This window comes from Lichenostomus cassidix, chromosome 9 (genome assembly GCF_008360975.1).
Source record: "Lichenostomus cassidix isolate B80296 chromosome 9, HeHo_3.0, whole genome shotgun sequence".
Lineage (NCBI taxonomy): Eukaryota > Metazoa > Chordata > Aves > Passeriformes > Meliphagidae > Lichenostomus > Lichenostomus cassidix.
The window spans coordinates 22,757,124-22,777,378 of record NC_139490.1 but is presented as its reverse complement, the minus strand read 5'-3'; the positions used below and the strand labels follow the sequence as shown (position 1 = coordinate 22,777,378).

The window sequence follows — 20,255 nt, the reverse complement described above, 5'->3', positions numbered from 1 at the left end:
GTTTTTTTTTTCACGGAACTCTAGGGAGAAAGTTGTAACATGCCCATGGTAGTGACAAAGTTTCTACGTGCAGGTTCATGAAATACATGAGTTTATGAGGTTTTTTTAATGCTTTATCATCTGTCTCTGGGTGCTTGAGCCTTCTGATATGTACAGTGCTTTGTGCCAAGGAGTGCTTAAAAGGAAAATGGATCTCTCTTGGCTTTTTGGAGCTCTAATAATTTCAGACTACAAAGATCCCAAGCCCTGGGGAAAAGGTGTGATTTGTTCAGACTGTCCCTACATCCTTCACGTTGGCCATCCAGTTGTTCTGTTGTCTTTGCACTTTACACTTTCACTGTGTCCATGTTCGAGGCAAGGCACTCAAAGTCACAGTTACTTTCACACTTAGACATATCAATGGAAAATTCGCCTTCCTTCTGCCTTTAACAGGCACTGAGGAAGATTGAGGATGTGTGTCATTGCCAGCAAGAGCAAGGATGTGTTGTCTAGAATACTTTGGATTTTGGAATCTTTGGATCAACACAACCTGAATAAGTTCTTCGTTAGAAAGATGAGAGACTTAGCTGGCGTTTGCATTCTTTGTCGTGTTTCATATTCTACAGAAAGATTGTGTTATGAGGGTGGAATGCTTCACTTTCCTCCCAGAGGTTTCCAATCCCTCTCAGTTTTGGAAGTGTCCCTGATGGCATGTTTCTCCAAGCTGACATTGCATCTCTTGCCAGTGTTCAACAGATCCTTTATGCCTTTCTTGGGGCTCTTTTAAATCATCTGATGTCAGAGGAGGAAGAAAACACATTGGTTTCACCTTTGATTTAAAGAACACATTGTTTAATGGTGCTTTTCCTGTGAAGGAGAAAATTCTTAGCAAAACAAATGGAATTGTGTTATTCCAGGAACATATGAAGTGAGGGTGAGCTGTGCAGAGCCCTGACTCATTTAGGATGTTCTGGCCAAGGTACACTTTTGGTAAAAACAACCCAGTGTGCTGTTCAAGATAACCCTGCTGCTCCCATTTCGTGTTCTAACCACTTAACATTTTTCTGATGTACAAGGAAGGAGTGTGTGGAAACAAACCACCCATGGAAAACACTGGAAGCAAAGTTGGTGTGTGACAGAGGTCAGCTCTTTAAACTTCATTGTTCTACCAACTTTAACAAAGCTTGGAGTTTTGTCATCTTCAGTCACTAAAAGACTTCCAGCATTCTTTATCTCTGCCATTTTACTATTTAGATTTTTTTTATTTATTGTTAATCTAGTTAAGAGGAGATGCCTCATCCCTGGAAGTGTTCCAGGCCAGCTTGGATGGGGCTTGGAGCAGCCTGGGATGGTGGAAGGTGTCTCTGCCCATGGCAGAGGGTGGGACTCGATGTCCTTTAAGGTCCCTTCCAGCCCAAACCATCCCATGATTGCAAGATTGGTAACCCTTTAGGACTTCATGCAGTTGGGAAGTGTAGGAGTAGAAATCCTGGGAATTCAGCCTGTGCAAAGCAGGAGAAAGCAATAAGCACATTTAGGGGACTTAAGTGTGTACAAGAGCTCTGTCTTAATCAAGGTGAAGGGTTTCTTGTTCATACTAAATATATGCCAGAACTTGGAGCATCCACAGTTGTTCCCAAGGGGTCATGTTTATATTAATGGAATTTACTGTTCTGGGCAATTCATTCTTAAAAGCACAGCCTTGTGAAAATATTTCTAAGTTCATACCTTAAACGTACAGTATTTAAGTTAACTGTTCAATATATTTGATGTCCCAAAATCAGAGTGCAGGATTCTGTTTCTGAAGAATATAGTTCATGCCAAAAAAAACCAACCAAGAGCTACTGCTCATCTGAGCTAAATTCTTGTGTCTTTATAAAGGAGGATACTTGAATTTAAAGAATTAGGGCTAAGTGGAAAATTTCTGAATATCAGTGTAGAAATGAGCTCGATTTGTCATTTAATCCTAGTTCTTTAAGAAAATACCCTGAGACAGCTAAAGTAGTACAATGTACTTCAGAAAATAATGAGGGATGATTTCCAAAGTATTGTACTACGTCATTTAAAGATTTGTTATTCCACGTGCTAAAATGAATTCACCTGCAGGTCACTTTAATTTACATACAGTTAAAATCCCTACTTGTATTTCAGTTTTATTACCGGCTACCCCTTGACCTTTGGACCACAACGTCAGTCATGTCTCTCTTCTGCAGTTTCACTTTGCACTTACTTAACACTTTCAGGTTCATTTTGAGTTAAATGGGTTATTGAGCAAAGAGCCTTTTACTTCCTGCTCTTCGTTGCTGCTTCTTGGATTGTGGTGTTACTGTTAGGGAACTAAGATTGTCCTCAAATCCTGCTTTTCTCTGCCCTTTTCTGTAGTTTAAAACTGTGCATTTGTAACGTAGGAAAACCAGAATAGCATTCCCTATTTTAGCAGTGTCATGTTGACTCACTCCCAGGATTTATTAAAATTAGACTTGGATTTGTCACTGTGAGCTGGCTTGCTTTGCAAAGTAATCTCCTGTGGTTGATACTTGATGCCTGGATACCACGACTGGAAGAGAAATCCAGCTCTGTGGAAATTTTAGCAGGACTAAGTGTGGTGTCCCAGGCTGTAACTCCTCCTGCTGTGGTTTGGTGTGCACGACTTACCTTTACAGGAGACTGGAATTCTGCAGGATGCAGGGCTGCCTGGTGAAGCCAGGTGGATGTTGATGTGTGGAAGTGATGACCTGAGTTCCTCCTGCAGCTCAGAGCTGCTAACAGGAATGAGGTGTCCTTGGCAGGAGGAAGCTCCAGATGCTCCACTGGCTCCACTTGGCCCTATCTGACTCCTGGGACCTCTTGAAATTTTAAAGCAGGAATATTTTTTTATAAATACTTTCTGCCCATGAAAAAGCAGGTTGGATCATGACTTCTTGCATTCCTTTAGCACAGCATCCTTCTGGTGAAGGAAAGTTGTGAAAGTTACCTGCTAGGAGCGTGAAAAATGTCATGTGCAACAGATGTGAGCACAGGCATTGAATTTCTTCCAAAAGGGTTAAAGCAATACTCAGGCATGCATTCTCTTTGAACTGAGGTGGAATTCTGCCTTGGGAACAGTTTTACCTAATTAATTGCTATGCAGAAGCAGCAGTAATTAACAAGGATATGTTGATACTGGGAGCATTTATCACCTGGAGCTGTTCTAGTCCTGCAGTCTCAATTCCTGTGGCCACACTCTGTGACCACTGTGCCTGCCTGTGTGCCTGTCACCCTTCAATAACTGGAGCTTGTGCACTTTAACATGGGATATTTGGCAAAGCCCATGAGGCTAAAACAGAATAAGGGTAACAGAAGCTTGTGAAAACAGGCAGGTGTGTAGAAATGGGCTGCATAAGTATTGGGATGTGGGGGAGTATTACCTTGCAATATGAAACAGGAGGAAGTTCACAGAGGAACAAGTTGTTACAAATGGTCCAAAGATGAGAAAAGTTGCAGGTAAAACATCTTAAATACTGCTGTTGGGAAGCATTCATCAGAAGCCTTGGACCTCCTGGCTGAAAGTTGGCAGAGCTGCTTCTGACAGAAGTGCTGAGAGAATCTGCTGTTAATGCCTGTAGCAGGCTGTGAAAGGGTTCAAATGTGACTTAGTTCAATTTTGAAACTTGTGATTACATGGATTTTCAGGTTCTGCTTTTTCTTCTGAAGAAACAGATTTCAGTGACCATTCTACAGTTGGAAGTCTTTAAATCATAAAGCTGCTCAGGGGGGCGTGTAGTGAGGTGGGTGTCAGTCTGTTCTCCCAGGGAGCAAGGGACAGGACAAGAAGAAATTGCCTCAAGTTGCCCCAGGGGAAGTTCAAGTTGGACATCAGGAAAGATTTCTTCCCAGAAAGGGTTGTCCAGGCCTGGCACAGCTGCCCAGGGCAGTGGTGGAGTCCCCGTTCCTGGAGGGATTTAACATGTGTAGATGTGGCACTTGGAGACATGGATTTGGAGTGGCTTTGGCAGCACTGGAGGAATGACTGAAGTCAGTGATGTTGGAGGGCTTTTCCAACCGAAGGGATTCTGTGATCCTACTTAAGCTGTGCTTTGCTTTTTTGTGGTTCTGGGAGGTCTGACTTACAAAGTGACTCATGAAAACATCCAGCTAATCACTTACCCACTGCAATATCCAAGTAATTGCTGCTTTTCATCTCTGCTACATCCTTTGGGGTGTGGAGTGACTTTTCCTAGTGAAGCAGAGCCTGGTGCCCTGGAGCTGATGAGTGCCTGGCCTTGGAGGAGGCAAATGCCTTCAATTCAGTGTCATCACAGAGCTTCCCCAAGATCTTTTCATCTGATAATGCGTGTGATTGATGAGTGATGATGAAGATTTTAAAGCACATTTTTGCAGCTGAATTTTGAGAAGTTGGTAAAAATGGAGTAGGTGTTTTTTCTCCCCATGAACCAGTCATGGCCCCAGCACATCCTAGTACAGAGGGATCAGCCTCTTCTATAAAATCAACAGTGCCAAGAGCCCCATTGTCCCTGGCTGCATACAAATCCTGTGATATCAGGAGATAAATGTGCAGCTCCATCAAAGCTTCTTGGAATCCTGCCTTGTTCTTGCTCTGGGCCTTGAGGCAGGCTTTCACAGCCAGGCTCTTGGGTAAAATCGGAGCATCTGCTCTCTGGAATGCATTTACATCTGTCTCAGTCTTGGTTTTAAGCACCTTCTGAAAGTTGGACCATTTTGGTCCTTACTGAGCATCTGAAATTTCTGCTGGGTCTTAAATCTTCCTCTGAACTCACCTGAAGTGGCTGCTCCTCATGACCATCCAGCTGCAGCTACCCTCATGGCTGAGCACTGACATATTCTTCATCACAAGTAATGGGAATACTTCAGTTTGCCTTTTTTCAGGGCTCTGAGGAAGTTTTGCAATGAGCCCTTGTTGCCTCGCCCTGGAGCCCAAATTTAATAAATGGGAGACTGTGGCCTCCTCAGTTGTGTCTCCAAGTAGGTGTTGTAATTCCAGAGGTTTCTGGCTCTGTGGGAGGCTTTCCCCCTGCTCCCCCTCTGTAGCTCTGTGTGTGGCTGTGCTTATGTCCCACAACTTCATGGATCCTGGACAGACAAAAAGAGCCACAAAAACCCATGGGCATCCTGTGTGCTTGGCAGGATCTTTCCCCTCTCTCATTTGAGTGGCTGCACAAACAGCTCTGAGAAGAAACCAAAGTTCTTACATGGAACACTCAGGGATTGACACAGTTTGGGGAATTTGGGATTATACATTGGCCCAGGCAGGAAGATGAAATCTGTAGGATCCATCTATGGCCTTGGAAGTATGTCCCTGTATGGCCTTGGAAGAACATTCCACTGAGCATGGCTGTCACTGGCTTGGCTCTGGGACTCTGCTTCTCTTATCAAAGCTAGAAATGGTGGCTTTGCTGGATTGGTTTTCAATACAGGATGCTCAGATTCACCAGGCCTTCACCAAAAAAAAGGTATTATTGGCAAAATCACCTTCATCATGGTCTCTGAAGACATATCTGTTGGTTGCTCAAAAGTGGTTATAGCGTACTAAGTGTGACAGAGTTTGTTTAATTGAACTTTTTCCTTTGTAACTGATGAAAATGGCCTTAAAAGGAAGTCTGGTTGCAGTGGGCACTGTTGCAGTAGCAGTATTTTGGTGTTCTTTTCCCCCTTTTGACACGAATCACTCCAAGAAGTGGTGATTAATGCTGTGTTTTGAATTATATCTAGTACAAACCCACAATAATCAAATTGTGTGGTGGTTCAAAATTGGCACTGGTCTCCAGTGGGGAAGGATTAGCCTTGAACTACTATTGTTTGTTCTGAGTCTGTTGAATTTGTTGGTATTGGGTAAGTCTTTTTCCATGCAGAAAACAAGGAAATAATATTGATAAGCAAACACAATATGGATGGTGGGACTGTTCCACAAGATAAGATTTCAGTTTCCTTATATACTTGCCTGGGAGTCAATCGTCCTTTTGGGTGCTCAACCACTATAAAGTGGAGAGAAAACAACAGAACGTCACAGGGACCTGCTGGAAACCTCCCTGAGTGCTGGAAAGGGAAAGGCATGGGCAGAAGAGTTACCATGAAGAGATGAATGGCTGCATTGTCCAAACCAGCCTGACTCGTTCTGTAGATTTTAAATCCACTCTTAAATAATCTCTGATTTAAAGCTTCAAATTATTGCTTGGTGGCTTTTATAATTAAAAGCAAACCAGTTCAGCAAGCACAGGGCCAGAGAGTGTGCAAGGAGTTAATCAGCTAAAACTCACACCCAGGAATCTCTTTGTGTGCTGGGTGAAGGGGTTGAGGTCTTTGGGCTCTGTAATTGCTGCTTTTACACCTGAAGCTCTGGACAGGTAACCTGCTCCTCTGACTTCTCACAATCTGCTTTGCCATGTCCATTTTTAATGCTGGCTTTTAGAACTGCCTGATTCAGTCATTCAGGGCTATGTAACTTGGTTTTAATGTAGGATCTTAGTTTTTCATTCCAAGCCTTTTGCAGTCTGTCTCGTGTGTCAAATTCATCACCTGTCCAATACCACAGCTGTTATTGTCACTAATTTAGTGGCACCTCTGGGCTTCTCCAGAGCACTCCCATCACTCTTCACTCAGCCAGAGTCATGTTGTCTTTTGCAGGGCTCAGGCTTGGTTAGGAAAGGTTGTCAGGGCTGGGAGGGCAGGGAGCAGGATCAGACCAGGAAGGGGGGAAAAGAGCAGAGGATTTCTTGCCTCTTCTTCCTTCCAGGGCAGTAAAACCTTGGCTTGACTCATCCACAACATGTAAATTCCCCCAAGTGCAGCCAGGAGAGCTCATTGGGCTGTGCTGGGCTCTCCTGTGCCAGCTCCCTGCCAGAACTCGTCCCAGCATGAGGGAGACACAGAAAATGCTCTCAGGTGTGAGGAGGGTGGGATCGGGAGAGCTCTTCTTGATGTCACCTTAAGCTTCCTTTGAGGTTCTTGCCACCAAAGGGGGGAAAAAGCCTGAAATACACAAATATTGGTGGGGAAGGGGTTCCAGGCACCACTTGTGCTTCTGCCCAGTGGATGCTCTGATTGCTGTGGGTCACTGGAGTTATCACAGGTGCCTGAATTTTAGCTGGCAGCAGTGGTTTTATTAATTTACTCATTTTTAAAGATGGAGAAGAAAACAGTGAACAGTCCTAAGGTTACCAAAAGTCAAGTGTGTCAAGCAGAGAGCTAGGAAATAAGTAAATCTAGACATAAACAGCCTCCAGCCATGTGGCAGTAAACACAATTGTACCTGTAGTGGGAGTTCAGCAGCAAAGCAATGACCTCTGAGCACATCCGTGTTTGGGAAGCACTTGGCACATCCCATTGCTTCCATAGGCACCAGGATGGGACCCACACTGCCCCGTGCAGCCTGCCCAGAAGCTGTCAGGAAGTGCAGAGCTACAGCCTGTCAGCCCCTGGAATGTGCTTGATTTCCTTTCTGGGCTTCACCCCACTCCTTTAAGTAGAAATGAGCCTCAGAACTTGGCTTTGAACTTCGGGGCTTTTTGTAAGTGAGTTTTTAAAAAGGAGGCAGACAAGTCATGTTTGTGCTCAAACGTCCTCAAGTGACTTGCAAATCTGGAGCGAATTTTAATTAATATGTTGATTTGTTTCCAAAGTTTATCTGTGGTTCCTTTTCCCCTCAGATCAAGCGTCGGAGGTGCAGGTGACAATGATGCTGACGGAAAGCTGTAAACTCAGAGGGCTTCACCACAGGTAGGGCAGGCAGGGCTGTGACAAATCAGTGTCACTGGGAGCTGGAAATACCTGGGCTAAAGCTCCCTGGGGAGAGGGAGGTGTTTGTTCTGAATTCAGCAACACTTCTGTAGAATCATGGAATGCCAGGGTGGTTTGGGTGGAAAGGGATCTTAAAGCTCATCTCTGCCATGGGCAGGGACACTTTCCACTAGCCCAGGCTGCTCCAAGCCCCATCCAACCTGGCCTTGAACACTGCCAGGGATCCAGGGGCAGCCACAGCTTCTCTGGGCACCCTGTGCACCTCTGGGCACCTCTCACCTCTGGGCACCTCTCACCACCCTCCCAGGGATCAGTTCCTTCCCAATATCCCATCTATCCCTGCCCTCTGGCAGTGGGAAGCCATTCCCCCTTGTCCTGTCACTGCAGGCCCTTGTCCAAAGTCCCTCTCCAGCTCTCTTGGAGCCTGTTAAGGTACTGGAAAAGGCTCTGAGAGCTCCCTGGATCCTTTTCCAGGCTGGACATTCCCAGCTCTCTCAGCCTTATATAATAATGGCCTTGCCTAAAATACAGGAGTAGCAGGTTCTTGGTGAAACATACTTAAATTAGAAACAAAATGAACCTGCCCTGCTCTCATTCCCAATTAGCTGTTGTCCTCCTCCCTTTTATAAGCCAAACTCTCTTAAAAAAGTCCAAAAAGCTTTTCTTCCCTATGCTGTCTACAAAGCTGGGACCTTCATGGGTCTCTAGAGCTCATGAATGTAACACCTGCCTGTGAGAAATCTTCAGGTGGGAGCAAGAACATTGTAAATACAAAATTAAAAGTCGTTGTAAGTAATTGGTGACTTTCACTAATGGTTTTCAATGGAAAATACAGATATTTTAAAAAGTGATTAATGGAAATTGAAACTATATCTGGTTTGCTTTGAATTGCTAGGAATTTACATACTGACATATATAAATTGTATATTATATCCCTTCTAAGGAAGAAGTGCAGAGACTGCAGTGTGGGGATTACCTGGGCCTCAAAAGGCTTGGAAAGGACCTTTAAAGTGACTAAAACTAAAATTTTCTGTTTTGTCACTTCGCAGCAGATCAAACATGATGTTACGACTTTTTTTTTGTTAAACTATTACAATGTAACTATATATTTTATACCTGTATTTGGATTTAGAACGTTACACTTCCCTGTTGAGGATATAGCACTTCTGAGTACAAATGATAACTTATATTCACTGCAGTTTATTTCAGCACTTTTGGACCAAGTGAAAACATTTGGAGGGTTCTTCCTAATGGGAAAGTAGTCAAATATTTCATTTGTTAAGAGAAGTAATGTCTAGGGCTTTAATAATGTGGACACATTGTGCTCTGCAATTCCTAATACAAGATTAAATGCCTTTCTTCCATGTTTAATTAATTTTATTACTGTGTTTAGGGGTCAAGAGTATTCTTAGCAAATTTCAGTTCTATAACATTAGGAATTTCTCTGTCTTCCAGGAATCTGCTGCCTATCACTCATGTCTGTATAGAGGAGGGAGAGAAACCCATGGTGCTGCTGCCCTACATGAACTGGGGGAACCTTAAACTCTTCCTGCGACAGTGCAAGTTGGTGGAGGCCAACAATCCTCAGGTACCCTCGGGCATGTGGGGTTTTGTGCCCATTAAGCCTCTGCTTGGTCTGGCAGCTGAGTTTGTGCCACCACAGGAATGGTTGTGGCACTCTGCTGTTTGGTATGATGGCAGGACAGCAGCAGAGGAGGGACACTTTCCACTTTCCAGCAAGTGTTTGCCTTGATTCCCGGCTGGTAAACATTCCTGGCTGTTGATCTTGGGTGTTCAGAGGGCATGAAGCTCAGTCAGCTCTCATTAGGGTAGGAGCTCAATCAATGCATCCTAAAGTGATAACAAAAAATGAGAGAAAATTGTGGATTTAAGGGGAAATCGTGTATGGAGAAATTTCAGATTTGCTGATTTTAATTTTGGTATCTCAAGCTATGAATACATGCAAGATTTTAGTTATGATGGGACTGTGAAGTTGCATAAGGAGCTGGAGCAGCAGCCTTTGATACTGGTTTTGGGGAGCAACAAGGATTTTGACTGTGCTGCTGCCTGGAAATGAGCTGGCTTCCAGGGAAACAAAGTGAAAAAGGTGTGGGAAGAGGGGTAAAATGAACCATTTCTGCCCATGTCCACCTCTAATCAAAGGAAAAGTAGATACAAAAATGAGGCAGTTGCAAGATGGAAACATTTGCCCTTGGCACATCAAAGAAAGAAGTTAAAATTACAGTAAGGCACCTTCATGAGTGTCCACAGGTGATTGTAACTGTGGGGACTAGAAGAGGAGAGGGCACTGGGCCCCAGCAAACCCAGTAACCCTGCAGATACTGGGCTGAAGGGACCTAATGGTTGCTGCTCTGCTCTTGCAGGCCATTTCCCAGCAGGATCTTGTACATATGGCTATCCAGATTGCCTGTGGGATGAGCTACTTGGCCCGACGGGAGGTCATTCACAAAGACCTGGCTGCTAGGAACTGTGTGTAAGTACTGATCTCAGGAGCTGCACCTCCCTCCTGTCAGCCTCATCTCTCCTTCAAAACACAGAACAGGGCTTTGATGAGGTTTTGGGGCACTGGTTTAGTCAGGGAAGTTGTTTTCCTCCAAAGCCGAGGGGAACCAGGAGGTGTGGTTCTAAAGGACATAAAACATCCTCTCTGTAAATGCTTATGCTGGGTTTGTCTATCACTTTTTCAAAGGCTTGAGAAAAATTAAAGTTTCCCTTCAACTTTAATAAAACTTGAAATGTCTTTGACAGTTTATTGATAGATTTTTGTTTGAAGTTGGTTGTCTTCATTTTTCTTCGCTTTAAAACTGACTTAAAGACTTTGTTCATTGGTTGATTTCTTAGTTGCCAAATGAAGGATAGATAGAAATGTGCTCTGGAATGGTAGGGATGCCAGGGTAGGAATTGAGACTATCTTTGGGCTGGAATACACCCCAAAATGTAGAGATGGAGGTGTTTGGTGGCCTTCTAGAAACCCAGATGCTCAGTGGGATGGAGTTCCTGACAGATTCTGTTCCTAATTCTTATTGCTTTTCCTCACTGAACACACTGAGGAGGAAGTGCTTCCACAGGACACAGAGCTCACAAACATCAGAGGTGTCACCTGGAGCTTTATGTTTGGAAAGAGAAAGAGGTGCCAGCAGCCAGGGTCTCCTGAAGGGCTTTGTTCCACCTGCTCCTTTTTGTTCCCCAGGTTTGCTCCTGGGAGGTGAAAAGCTCTGACACAGCATCAGAGCTGTGTGTGTCCTGATTTTGGGAAGGGAGCCAGGATTCCTGTGATCTTGGCAGGTTTATGGGAGGAAATGCTTTTGGTCTCGTGTGCCCAGGGCACAGTCAGGTCCAATTACAGTGGACATGAGGATTACACAAGTCAAAGCTCTCTAACCACTGGGGAACTGCCCTTTGGATTAAATTTTTATTTTCAAACAACTCTTCTAGGAATTTCTCTGACTAGATAGGAAATTTCCTGGTCTGTAAATTTGGAGGATAATGAACTGGCCTGAAACTGTGTGGAAATAGGATAAATAAAAAGGTATCTGAGATAGTAAAGAGGGAAACACACAGATGGAACATTTATATTTCTTTTTTTCTCATCAAAATAAAGAAATAATTGACAGGAGGAGAAGACAACAAACACCAATTTGTTCCAGTATCCCCAACCCAATGTTCCTTCTGTGTTTTTGTCAGACAATGTTGAAGCCAACATCTTTGCCATATTCTGAAATCACCTGATTTTAACTGAACTTTATTACACACAGTTTTAAGTTCAAAGAGTTTGAATCACATCCCAGAGGGGGCAAGTTCTCTGTGCCGCTTTGAGTCATCTTGTCTTGATTAAAAGTAAGTTTCCCTTAGTACCCTGTTGCTGACAAGCATCAATGTCTCTAGTGGAGGCAATAAACAGTATTTCACCAGATGGCTTGATTGGAGATGTTCTTTTGGACCACAAAAAATACTGGTTGCTTGAAGATACTACTGTCTCTTGCTTTGCTTAGATCTTTGCCTCATTATTGCCACAGAGGTACTACAGATAAAAGGTTTTTAATTGCTCAGATAGGGGATCTCCAAAGGAGCAGGAGTAACTTAAGGCAGTTATTTGTTTGCTTTAACGGTATTTTTTTGCACTTGTAAATGTTTGATTTTATTTAATCAAGCCTGCTGATTTTTTTTTTTTTAGTGCTTATCAGTTGGCACAGAATAAATAGGTGCTGTGATAATATTTGCTAATCACAGAGTAAGTGTGTCTTGATGCAGGAGAATGCCCGTGCTTGAGATGTGGATTAGCACTCCCAAGTGTGGGACTTGAGGCTGAGCAGAAGTGTTTGCTGTGAGTTTGCTGAGTGCTGCTTTTCTCTGTGCCCAGCATTGACGATGGCCTGCAGGTGAAGATCACAGACAACGCTCTGTCCCGGGATCTGTTCCCCATGGACTACCACTGCCTGGGGGACAACGAGAACAGACCAGTCCGCTGGATGGCTCTGGAAAGCCTGGTCAACAATGAATTTTCCAGTGCTAGTGATGTGGTGAGGCTTTTTTACCCCGTTACGTTTTGGAAATGTGTTTAGTTGACATTTTTCTTTTCTCAGCTGTTGGAGAATCACAGGATCCCAGAATGGTTTGGGTTGGATGGGACCTTAAAACCCATCCAGTCCCACACCCTGCCATGGCAGGGACACCTTCCACTATTCCAGCTTGCTCCAAGCCCTGTCCAACCTGGCCTTGGACACATCCAGGGATCCAGGGGCAGCCACAGCTTCTCTGTACAACCTGTGCCAGGGCCTCCCCACCCTCACAGGGAACAATTTCTTCCCAATATCTCGTCTAACCTACCCCTCTGGCAGTGGGAAGTTGTTCCCCCTTGTCCTGTCCCTCCATCCCTTGTTCAAAGTCCCTCTCCAGCTCTCCTGGAGCCCCTTTAGGCACTGGAAGGTGCTGTGATGTCAGCCTGGAGCCTTCTCCAGGTGAACACCCGCACCTCTCCCAGCCTGGCTCCAGGGCAGAGGGGGCTCCAGCCATCAGAGCATCTCCATGGCCTCCTGGACTCACTCCAGCAGCTCCACATCCTTCTGATGTTGGTGACTCCAGAGCTGGAGGCAGTGGATCATGGCATTGGATAGGTACCAGTGGCCTGTTAAGAGTATCATCTCTACACCCACTGCTACATCAGCTGCTCTTGGCAGATGGTTGAGTGATCAGTCAGGCCCTTCATGCACAGCAAAACTGCCCCTTGCTCCCTGTTCCCTTGGGAACACAGTCAATTTCAGGGAGCTGCACTGGGACAAGTCTGCTTTTCATAGAATGTCCGCATTTGGAAGGGATCCACAAGGATCATCAATCCAGCTCCTAGCCCTGCACAGACACCCCAGCAATCCCACCATATGCATCCCTGAGAGCATTGTCCAAGCACTCCTGGACCTCTGGCAGTCTCAGGCTGTGCCCATTCCCTGGGGAGCCTGGGCAGTTTCCAGCACCCTCTGGAAGACAAGGTGCACATCCACTGCTCACCCTGTGCCCTGTCTGCTCAGCAAGGATCTGCTCAGGCACAGCTCCCCTTCATAAATCCACACTGGCTCTTTCCACACCCCTCTGTGCTCCATATGCACAGGAGTGAGTTCCAGGATAATGGGCTCCCTGTCATTAGCAGGAGCTGATGTTTGCCTGGCCCATAGTTCCCTGCATCCCAACTCTTCCAGAGGATGCCTTTGTTGCAGAAGTCAGGAACCTCCCCCAGTTGAGGTGACCTTTCAAAGAGCAGTGTTGCAGTGACCTCAGCCTGCTCTCTTGGTGCCCTTGGAGGCATCCCATCCACAGCAGTGGTCTGGTGCCAGTTTGGGAAACTTTAGAGAAGTCCTGGTTGGTTTTTTCCTCCATGGTCTCTGTACTAGTGCTGCAGCCGTATAAACAACAAGAAAAAGAAGGAAGGAAGGGAAGGTGCCAGCTCTGCTCCACATGTGTATTCATTGGAAAACATGTGGGGGTTTGTGTTATAACAGACTTGAAGACAGGAAAGGAAATGGAAGTTGCCTGTGAAAGCAAGTTGTTAGAGTGCTAAAATGAACTCAATTAGATGGTGATGTTTTTATTTTTTGCTTTTTTAAAAAAATCTGGAACGTGAAAGCATTTGCTATTTGTGAGGACTGGGAAATAAAAGCTTATGTAACAGCAGCAGTGAGATGTGGAACTTCAATAGGATGAGTAAACCTCAGTGTTACAACCATTTTTGAAAACTCCAGTGCAATTCAGCATCTCTTGCAGCCCATTTTAACCAAGAACTCCTTTTTCCATTGCATAAGGAAAAATGCCACCCACCTTTTAACACGCAGTTCTAACTGCAGACACATGACTGTCTGAGTTTTGTAGAGTACAAAGTGAACACTTCTTCTGGGTGTAGAAAACACTATCGGCCCTAAATACCAGCTTTGCATCTACCTGGACTCTTTTCACAAAAAGCTGATGTCAGATGTTTTTGTGGCTTTGGTAGGAACAAACCCAGTGATCCATTGCATGTAACAGGGTGATAGAGTGTGCTCCAAACAGTGTCTGTGTCTGCAGAGATGCCATGGGATGTGTTCCAGGCTTGCTTTTTGGAAGACTTTCTTTCAAATGTGTTTGCTGGCTTGAAACCTTCCCAATAATGTGTTGCTCCCCTGCCAACAGCTCTATCAGTCAGCCAGAGTGTAGGAAAACAAACCACGGTTCCTGCTGGATCTTAATTCTGTGGTTTTCCTGCTGTTGGACATGAAGCTCTGCATCTCTTCCTGCCATTTTTAGGCAGTTACCTGTGGGATTAGAACAGCTGCATTCCCAGGGTGGTTTTGCTTGAATCACCCTTGATCTCCTGTTCATGACCACCACTTGTCCCTCAGCACTTTTCTCCACTGCAGGTAAAAAGAGGTTTTATTTCCTCCAGTGGCTGTTCTGTGCTTCTGCCCTTCCCAGCTGAAAACATCCCTTCCCTAAGGCATTGGTCAAGGCAATAGTGGGATTTCTCTTGATTAAAACAAGAATCGTGTGAACCTTGCAGGTTTCTGCCTCTTTTTAATAAATGATGATGTGTAACTTGAGCAGTGAGTCACAAGCATGCAGTACCAGCCCCATCTCTGTTTGGTCTCCTGCGTCTCTGGATACCAGATAATAAATGATTTGCCTTGTACTCGGCTTGTGCGTGGATTGATTGATGGATTTTTCATCGCTTGTGAGCTCCTTCTGGCAAGGCTTGTCGGGTGAATGTGTTGAATGCTGATCCAGCTGTCATGTTTACTCAGATGAAATCTCTTTTTTTTCCCTGAGTCCTGTTCTTGAGCATGCTCTCCAAATATACAGATAACTCAGAATCAAAAAATTACAGTTTCGTTCAGTCTGCCCTTCTGATCCTTTGAATTTCACAGACCTTTTTTGAGGGCTTTCAAGGCATTTTAAAGAAGTAAAATGTAGAAAAAGATAATTTTATAGTAAACAGTGGTTCAGTGTTCAGTATTGTTTACATTTGGTGTTCTCTAAGGTCATGTTAAATGTATGATTTTTTGTGCTGTTACCTTAGTGCACTAAGATTTTAAGTTTAGTTCAACTTTGTAGAATCACAGGTAGATTTGGGTTGGGAGGGACATTAAGACCATCTGGATCCAACTCCCTGCCATGGACAAGGACACCTTCCACTATCCCAGAGTGCTCCAAGCCCTGTCCAACCTGGCCTTGGACACTGCCAGGGCTGGGGCAGCCACAGCTTCTCTGGGTAGTGTACCACCAGTTCTGTGGTTCTTAATTAGCACAATTCAAGACACGTTCAATTTGGTTATATAGAGCATTTCTGTAAAGCTTCCTTGCTGTGTGTAATCTTACTTAGAGCTGATTTTGTGCCCTGGCTGAAGCAGCTCTCAGGGTTCAGCACATTTTGTTAATGCCTGCACTGTTCCTTTGCAGTGGGCCTTCGGGGTGACGCTGTGGGAGCTGATGACCCTGGGACAGACCCCCTATGTGGACATCGACCCCTTCGAGATGGCAGCTTATTTAAAGGATGGCTATCGGATAGCTCAGCCCATCAACTGCCCTGATGAACTGTGAGTGCCTCTGCTGGGGAAGGGCAAAGGGGCTGCTTTGTGGTTGGTGTTAAAGTCTGGCCAGAGAAAGAGCCAGGGTTGCCTTTCCTTGCCTGTTTGTTCTGCCAGTCAGACAAGCCCTGGGGTAAACATTCCTCATGGAGCACTGCCTGCAGCTCTGGGGTCCCCAACATCAGAAGGATGTGGAGCTGCTGGAGCAAATCCAGAGAAGGCCATGGAGATGCTCTGATGGCTGGAGCTCCTCTGCCCTGGAGCCAGGCTGGGAGTGTTCAGCCTGAACCAGAGAAGGCTCCAGGGAGACATCACAGCACCTTCCAGTCCCTAAAGAGGCTCCAAGAGAGCTGGAGAGGGACTTGATAAGGGATAGGGTGCCAGGACAAGGAGGAATTGCAACCCACTGCCAGAGAGAGGGTTGGGTTAGACAGGATACTGGGGAGAAGTTGTTCCCTGGGAGGGTGATGAGGCCCTGGCACAGGTTGTCCAGAGGATCTGTGGCTGCCCCTGGATCCCTGGAATGTTCCAAGGCTAGGCTGGACAGGGCAACCTGGGATAGTGGGAGGTGTCCCTGCCATGGCAGGGAGTGGAACTGGATGATCTTTACAGTCCCTTCCAACCCAAACCATCCCATGGTTTTCCAACAGCTGAGCAACTCCAGTGAGCTATGTACTGCTCCTTCCTGGATTGCCATGGGTCATATCCTAAATCAACCCAGCACCTCTGCTCACAGCCCCTGTGCTCATCATTCCAGGTGTCCATCCTTGGAAGGAGCTGTTCAGCATCATGTACCATAATCCATATCATCATGTACCATAAGATCCAGAGTTCTTTGTCTCTCTCTGGCTGCTCAGCCAGTTTTGCAGTGGCAAATGCTGTTTTCCCTTTCAGGCTGGGGCTGTGGTTGCCTGGCTGACGTTCCCCTGTGCCTCTGTGTTGCAGGTTTGCTGTGATGGCCTGCTGTTGGGCCTTAGATCCCGAGGAGAGACCCAAGTTTCAGCAGCTGGTGCAATGTCTCACTGAATTCCACGCAGCGTTGGGAGCCTACGTCTGAAAGGGCAGCAGAAGATGGAATTCCCTGCTAGGGAGAAGCCATGGCATCCATCTGCAGCTCCATGCATCCCTTGGACTCGCACACGTGATGTGTATAAAGCAACACTACAGGGAGAAAGCACTTCTTCCCAAACACTGTGCCTTAGAATGCCTTAGTAGTCTCAAGTTTTTTTTGTAAGACCTCTTGGTGTTGAATATTTTCTAGATATCACTTTTGCTAAGTTAAATCGAGACCTTTTGGTTTGCCATCAGGATTTGTAAAGTGTAGAGATAGTGAACCGAAACACGAGATTTGGATGGACTTTGCACTCTGACAGCAGACACGTGATTTTTCGGAAGGGTTTATGGAACTGGTAGAAAAGTGAGGAGAGGGGAAATGAACAGCCACACTGCAGAAAATTTTCCCCGCTTTTAAGAAAAATGTTGAAACTGAATCTTTCTGACCAGCTCTAGTGTTTGTACTTGTATGTATCTGGAATAGCTTTTTAGTATCAACTTCTTCTATTTTGAGACAACAGCACATTATGGTTGGATCCACACATCTTACCTTTTTAACCCATTCACAAATGTTCTTTGGAAAAGCTGGTCTTCAGGATACAACATCTCCTTTCTAAAGCGATGATGTAAAAGTGATCCCAGTTTACCTCATACAGAGAATGGGAAAGGGGGGGTAAGAATGGTGCCCCTCCTTTCAGATCAAAGGAGTTTTGAGATGGTTTTATGTGCTAACTAAAGGCCTTCAGAGAAGCACCAGAACAGCCCCTGGGTGGGAGTCTGTCACCTCAGGCTTCTGCCTCGCAGTTTCTCTTGTTCAAAAAGGTACTGGTTGTTTTTTATGGGCTTTTATGGCCTGAAATGGGCTTAAATATATAAATATATATTTGTAAAGACACTTGCAGAGTAAAGAATGTTTTTCTATTACACCTAATGTGAAAGCTTGGTCCCTCACCTTGCCCAGTGTGTGGGTTGTGCAGGTTGGTGGTGGTTGGGTTGGAATTGGTAGGAAGGGAAGGTGGATGATCTGCCTCCGTGTGGAACTGGTCCCTGAGACTTCAGGTGTTGTCCTGCTGCCTTCCTTAACCCAAAGATCCATTCCACCCTGGGTTGTTTTGAGTTGAACGTTGCCTAAGAGGATTGAACATGTTTTTTCAGCAAAATGTGTGAGAGATTCAGGCTTTTTCTATATATAACAGTTACTTGCAGAATAGCTCCCAGTTCCCCAGGTGAGCTGTGGGCTGCATCCTCTGCCTGGTGGCACCATGAGGAGGGTTGTGCCTTCTGCACAATGTGGGATGTGAAGAGTTGCCTTTTGTCTCTCCCCATCTGCAGCCAAGCACCCGCAGCCTCGAGTGTTTGTGCAACTGCTGGGGTGGGACATTGCCCTGACAGGCTCCGGAGCCATCGGAGCATTTGAGGAGACTGCTGTGCAAGTACGAGCAGCTGGATTTGGCTGGCTCATGCAGATGTGCAGCTTCTGTTCTTTCCAGAGTTGTGAACCTTGCTGAAGAAAATGAATCCTCTCTGATCAGGGCCATGTGAGGCAGAGCCTTGTGTGGTCTGTGTCCCTCAGAACGTCAGAGCTTTCCTGTCTGTACTCCAGGGTTTGTTACCTGTGGCCAGTGAACTAAGCCTTGCTTTATCCTGGAAGGAAATTCTGCTGGCTCAAGTTTGGGCACGTTGTGATGGGCTGTGCTTGCCTGACAGAATTGGAACTGGTTTTGTTTGGTTGAGTTTGGAGTGGCTGAGTCTGGGGACAGCAGCAGGGCTTTGGGTGTGTGGTCTCTCCGTTGTGACCTGGGGAACTGGTGCCAGTGGTAGGACTTGCTGGTGACGTGGCTGTTGAAGTCACCAGTGGCAGTTCCTGACATCCAGGTCAGTGTTCCAATGGGATCTGCGGACATCACAGCTCTAAGAGTGAGGTTGGAGAGCAGCCCAGGGTGAAAATGATCTACCTGTTGCATGTGCCCAGGGCAGAGTCACGTGTGCACAGGATGTGAATTGTGCAATGTGCTCACACCCCAGGGGTTTCACAGTGACATCTGACCACTGCTGGCTGTGTCTCAGGGATGTGATGCACCTGAACCTGCTGCACTCAGAGCTGTGGGAGCAGGAAGTGCGTCAGCTTTCCCTTCCCTGGGCTGCTTCTCCCCTGCTTCTATCCACAGAGGCTGGGAAGTGGTTCAGTGTAGGTTAAGGTATGGATACAACTCTCAATTTTGGAAATTTGCTTTCGTTTAATCAGGGTTCATCTACAGGGATGAGGCTGCCACCTGCTCCACCCAGGGCAGTGGTGGAGTCCCCTCCCTGGAAGTGTTCAGAAATCGGGTAGACATGGCATTTCATGATACACTTGTTGGGCATGGTGGGATGTGGTCAAAGGTTGGACATAATGATCTTGGAGGTCTTTTCCAACCCTAATGATTCCATGATTCTACAATAGGCATTCTGCTGCTAGCAGAGCTACTTTGAGTAGATTCCTTGCAGAAATTTGTTGTACCTGAGACTGCAAATAGCTTCCCTGCTGGGATTTTGCTACATGTGCTGTATCTTAGCCCCATGGGCTTTTAGGGAAGCTCTTGAGAAGCAGGTCGCTTGGGTAGGAGACTGGAAAGACAGACGTCCTGGAAGGAGAACATTGTTGGTAACTTCTAGTCTTAAAGCACATGGAAAAGTGTCAGTGTGACCCTGGGGAGAGCTGGATGGAGCATGGCTGGGAGGTGAGGCAAGGAGAAGAAAAGAAAGCAGTGGTTACAGGAAAGAAGAAATTAGGAAGATTGTGGCTTGCAGGTTTGTTTTTTTTCCTTGGGAGGATGATGTCAGAAGTAAAAACGAGGCAAGAATGAGTAAAAGGACAAGAAGGCTCAAAGACAGGGTGGGATGGGATTCCCTCTGAGGACAGAGTTCTTGGACAGACTCAGATGGAGGAGTGATCACTCTGGACTGAAGAGAGGGATTGAACCCTGGAGAGAGGGGAAGGCTGAGAGCAGGCAGGGCTTCATCAGTGTTGGGTTGAGAGCTGTGGAGGTGGTCAGGGAGACAAAGGGCACAAACAGCACTTGGAGAATGGCTGCTCCGTGGTTTTTCCATGTAACTCAAGACACCTTGGAGGATCAGAACACTTCCCTTGTACAGCATCAAGTCCTTTTGTTTCCCACTGCAGCTGTGTCCAGATTTGCAGCAGGGCTGAGACTGACAAGAGAAGGTGGGAATGAAGATGTGACCTTGTTTTATTTAATTACTTTTTTTCTGTGGAGTTTGGCACTTGGAATCAGCATCTCATCCCAGAGTGTTCCACAGCTTTTGTGCTGGGATCTGAGGTGGCTTCACAGAGTTTTTTCTGGAAAGACAGGTGTGTGGTGTGCTCTGAGCTACAGCATGGAAAGGTCAGCTGGTGCTTGT

The 20,255-nt window shown here is 45.8% G+C and overlaps 1 protein-coding gene across 2 annotated transcripts in view; it reads left to right on the top strand.

The window, feature by feature from the left end:
- Nucleotides 1-17,779, top strand: part of RYK (receptor like tyrosine kinase) — a 52,057-nt gene extending 34,278 nt beyond the window's left edge. For both annotated transcript variants that reach the window (XM_085069919.1, XM_085069918.1), the window contains exons 10-15: nucleotides 7,644-7,713; nucleotides 9,190-9,322; nucleotides 10,119-10,228; nucleotides 12,116-12,275; nucleotides 15,673-15,809; nucleotides 16,746-17,779. In XM_085069919.1, the coding sequence (XP_084926045.1) occupies nucleotides 7,644-7,713; nucleotides 9,190-9,322; nucleotides 10,119-10,228; nucleotides 12,116-12,275; nucleotides 15,673-15,809; nucleotides 16,746-16,857 (722 nt within the window). In that variant the 3' untranslated portion in view covers nucleotides 16,858-17,779. The remainder of the gene's footprint in view (nucleotides 1-7,643; nucleotides 7,714-9,189; nucleotides 9,323-10,118; nucleotides 10,229-12,115; nucleotides 12,276-15,672; nucleotides 15,810-16,745) is intronic.
- The last annotated feature ends 2,476 nt before the right edge of the window (nucleotides 17,780-20,255 follow it).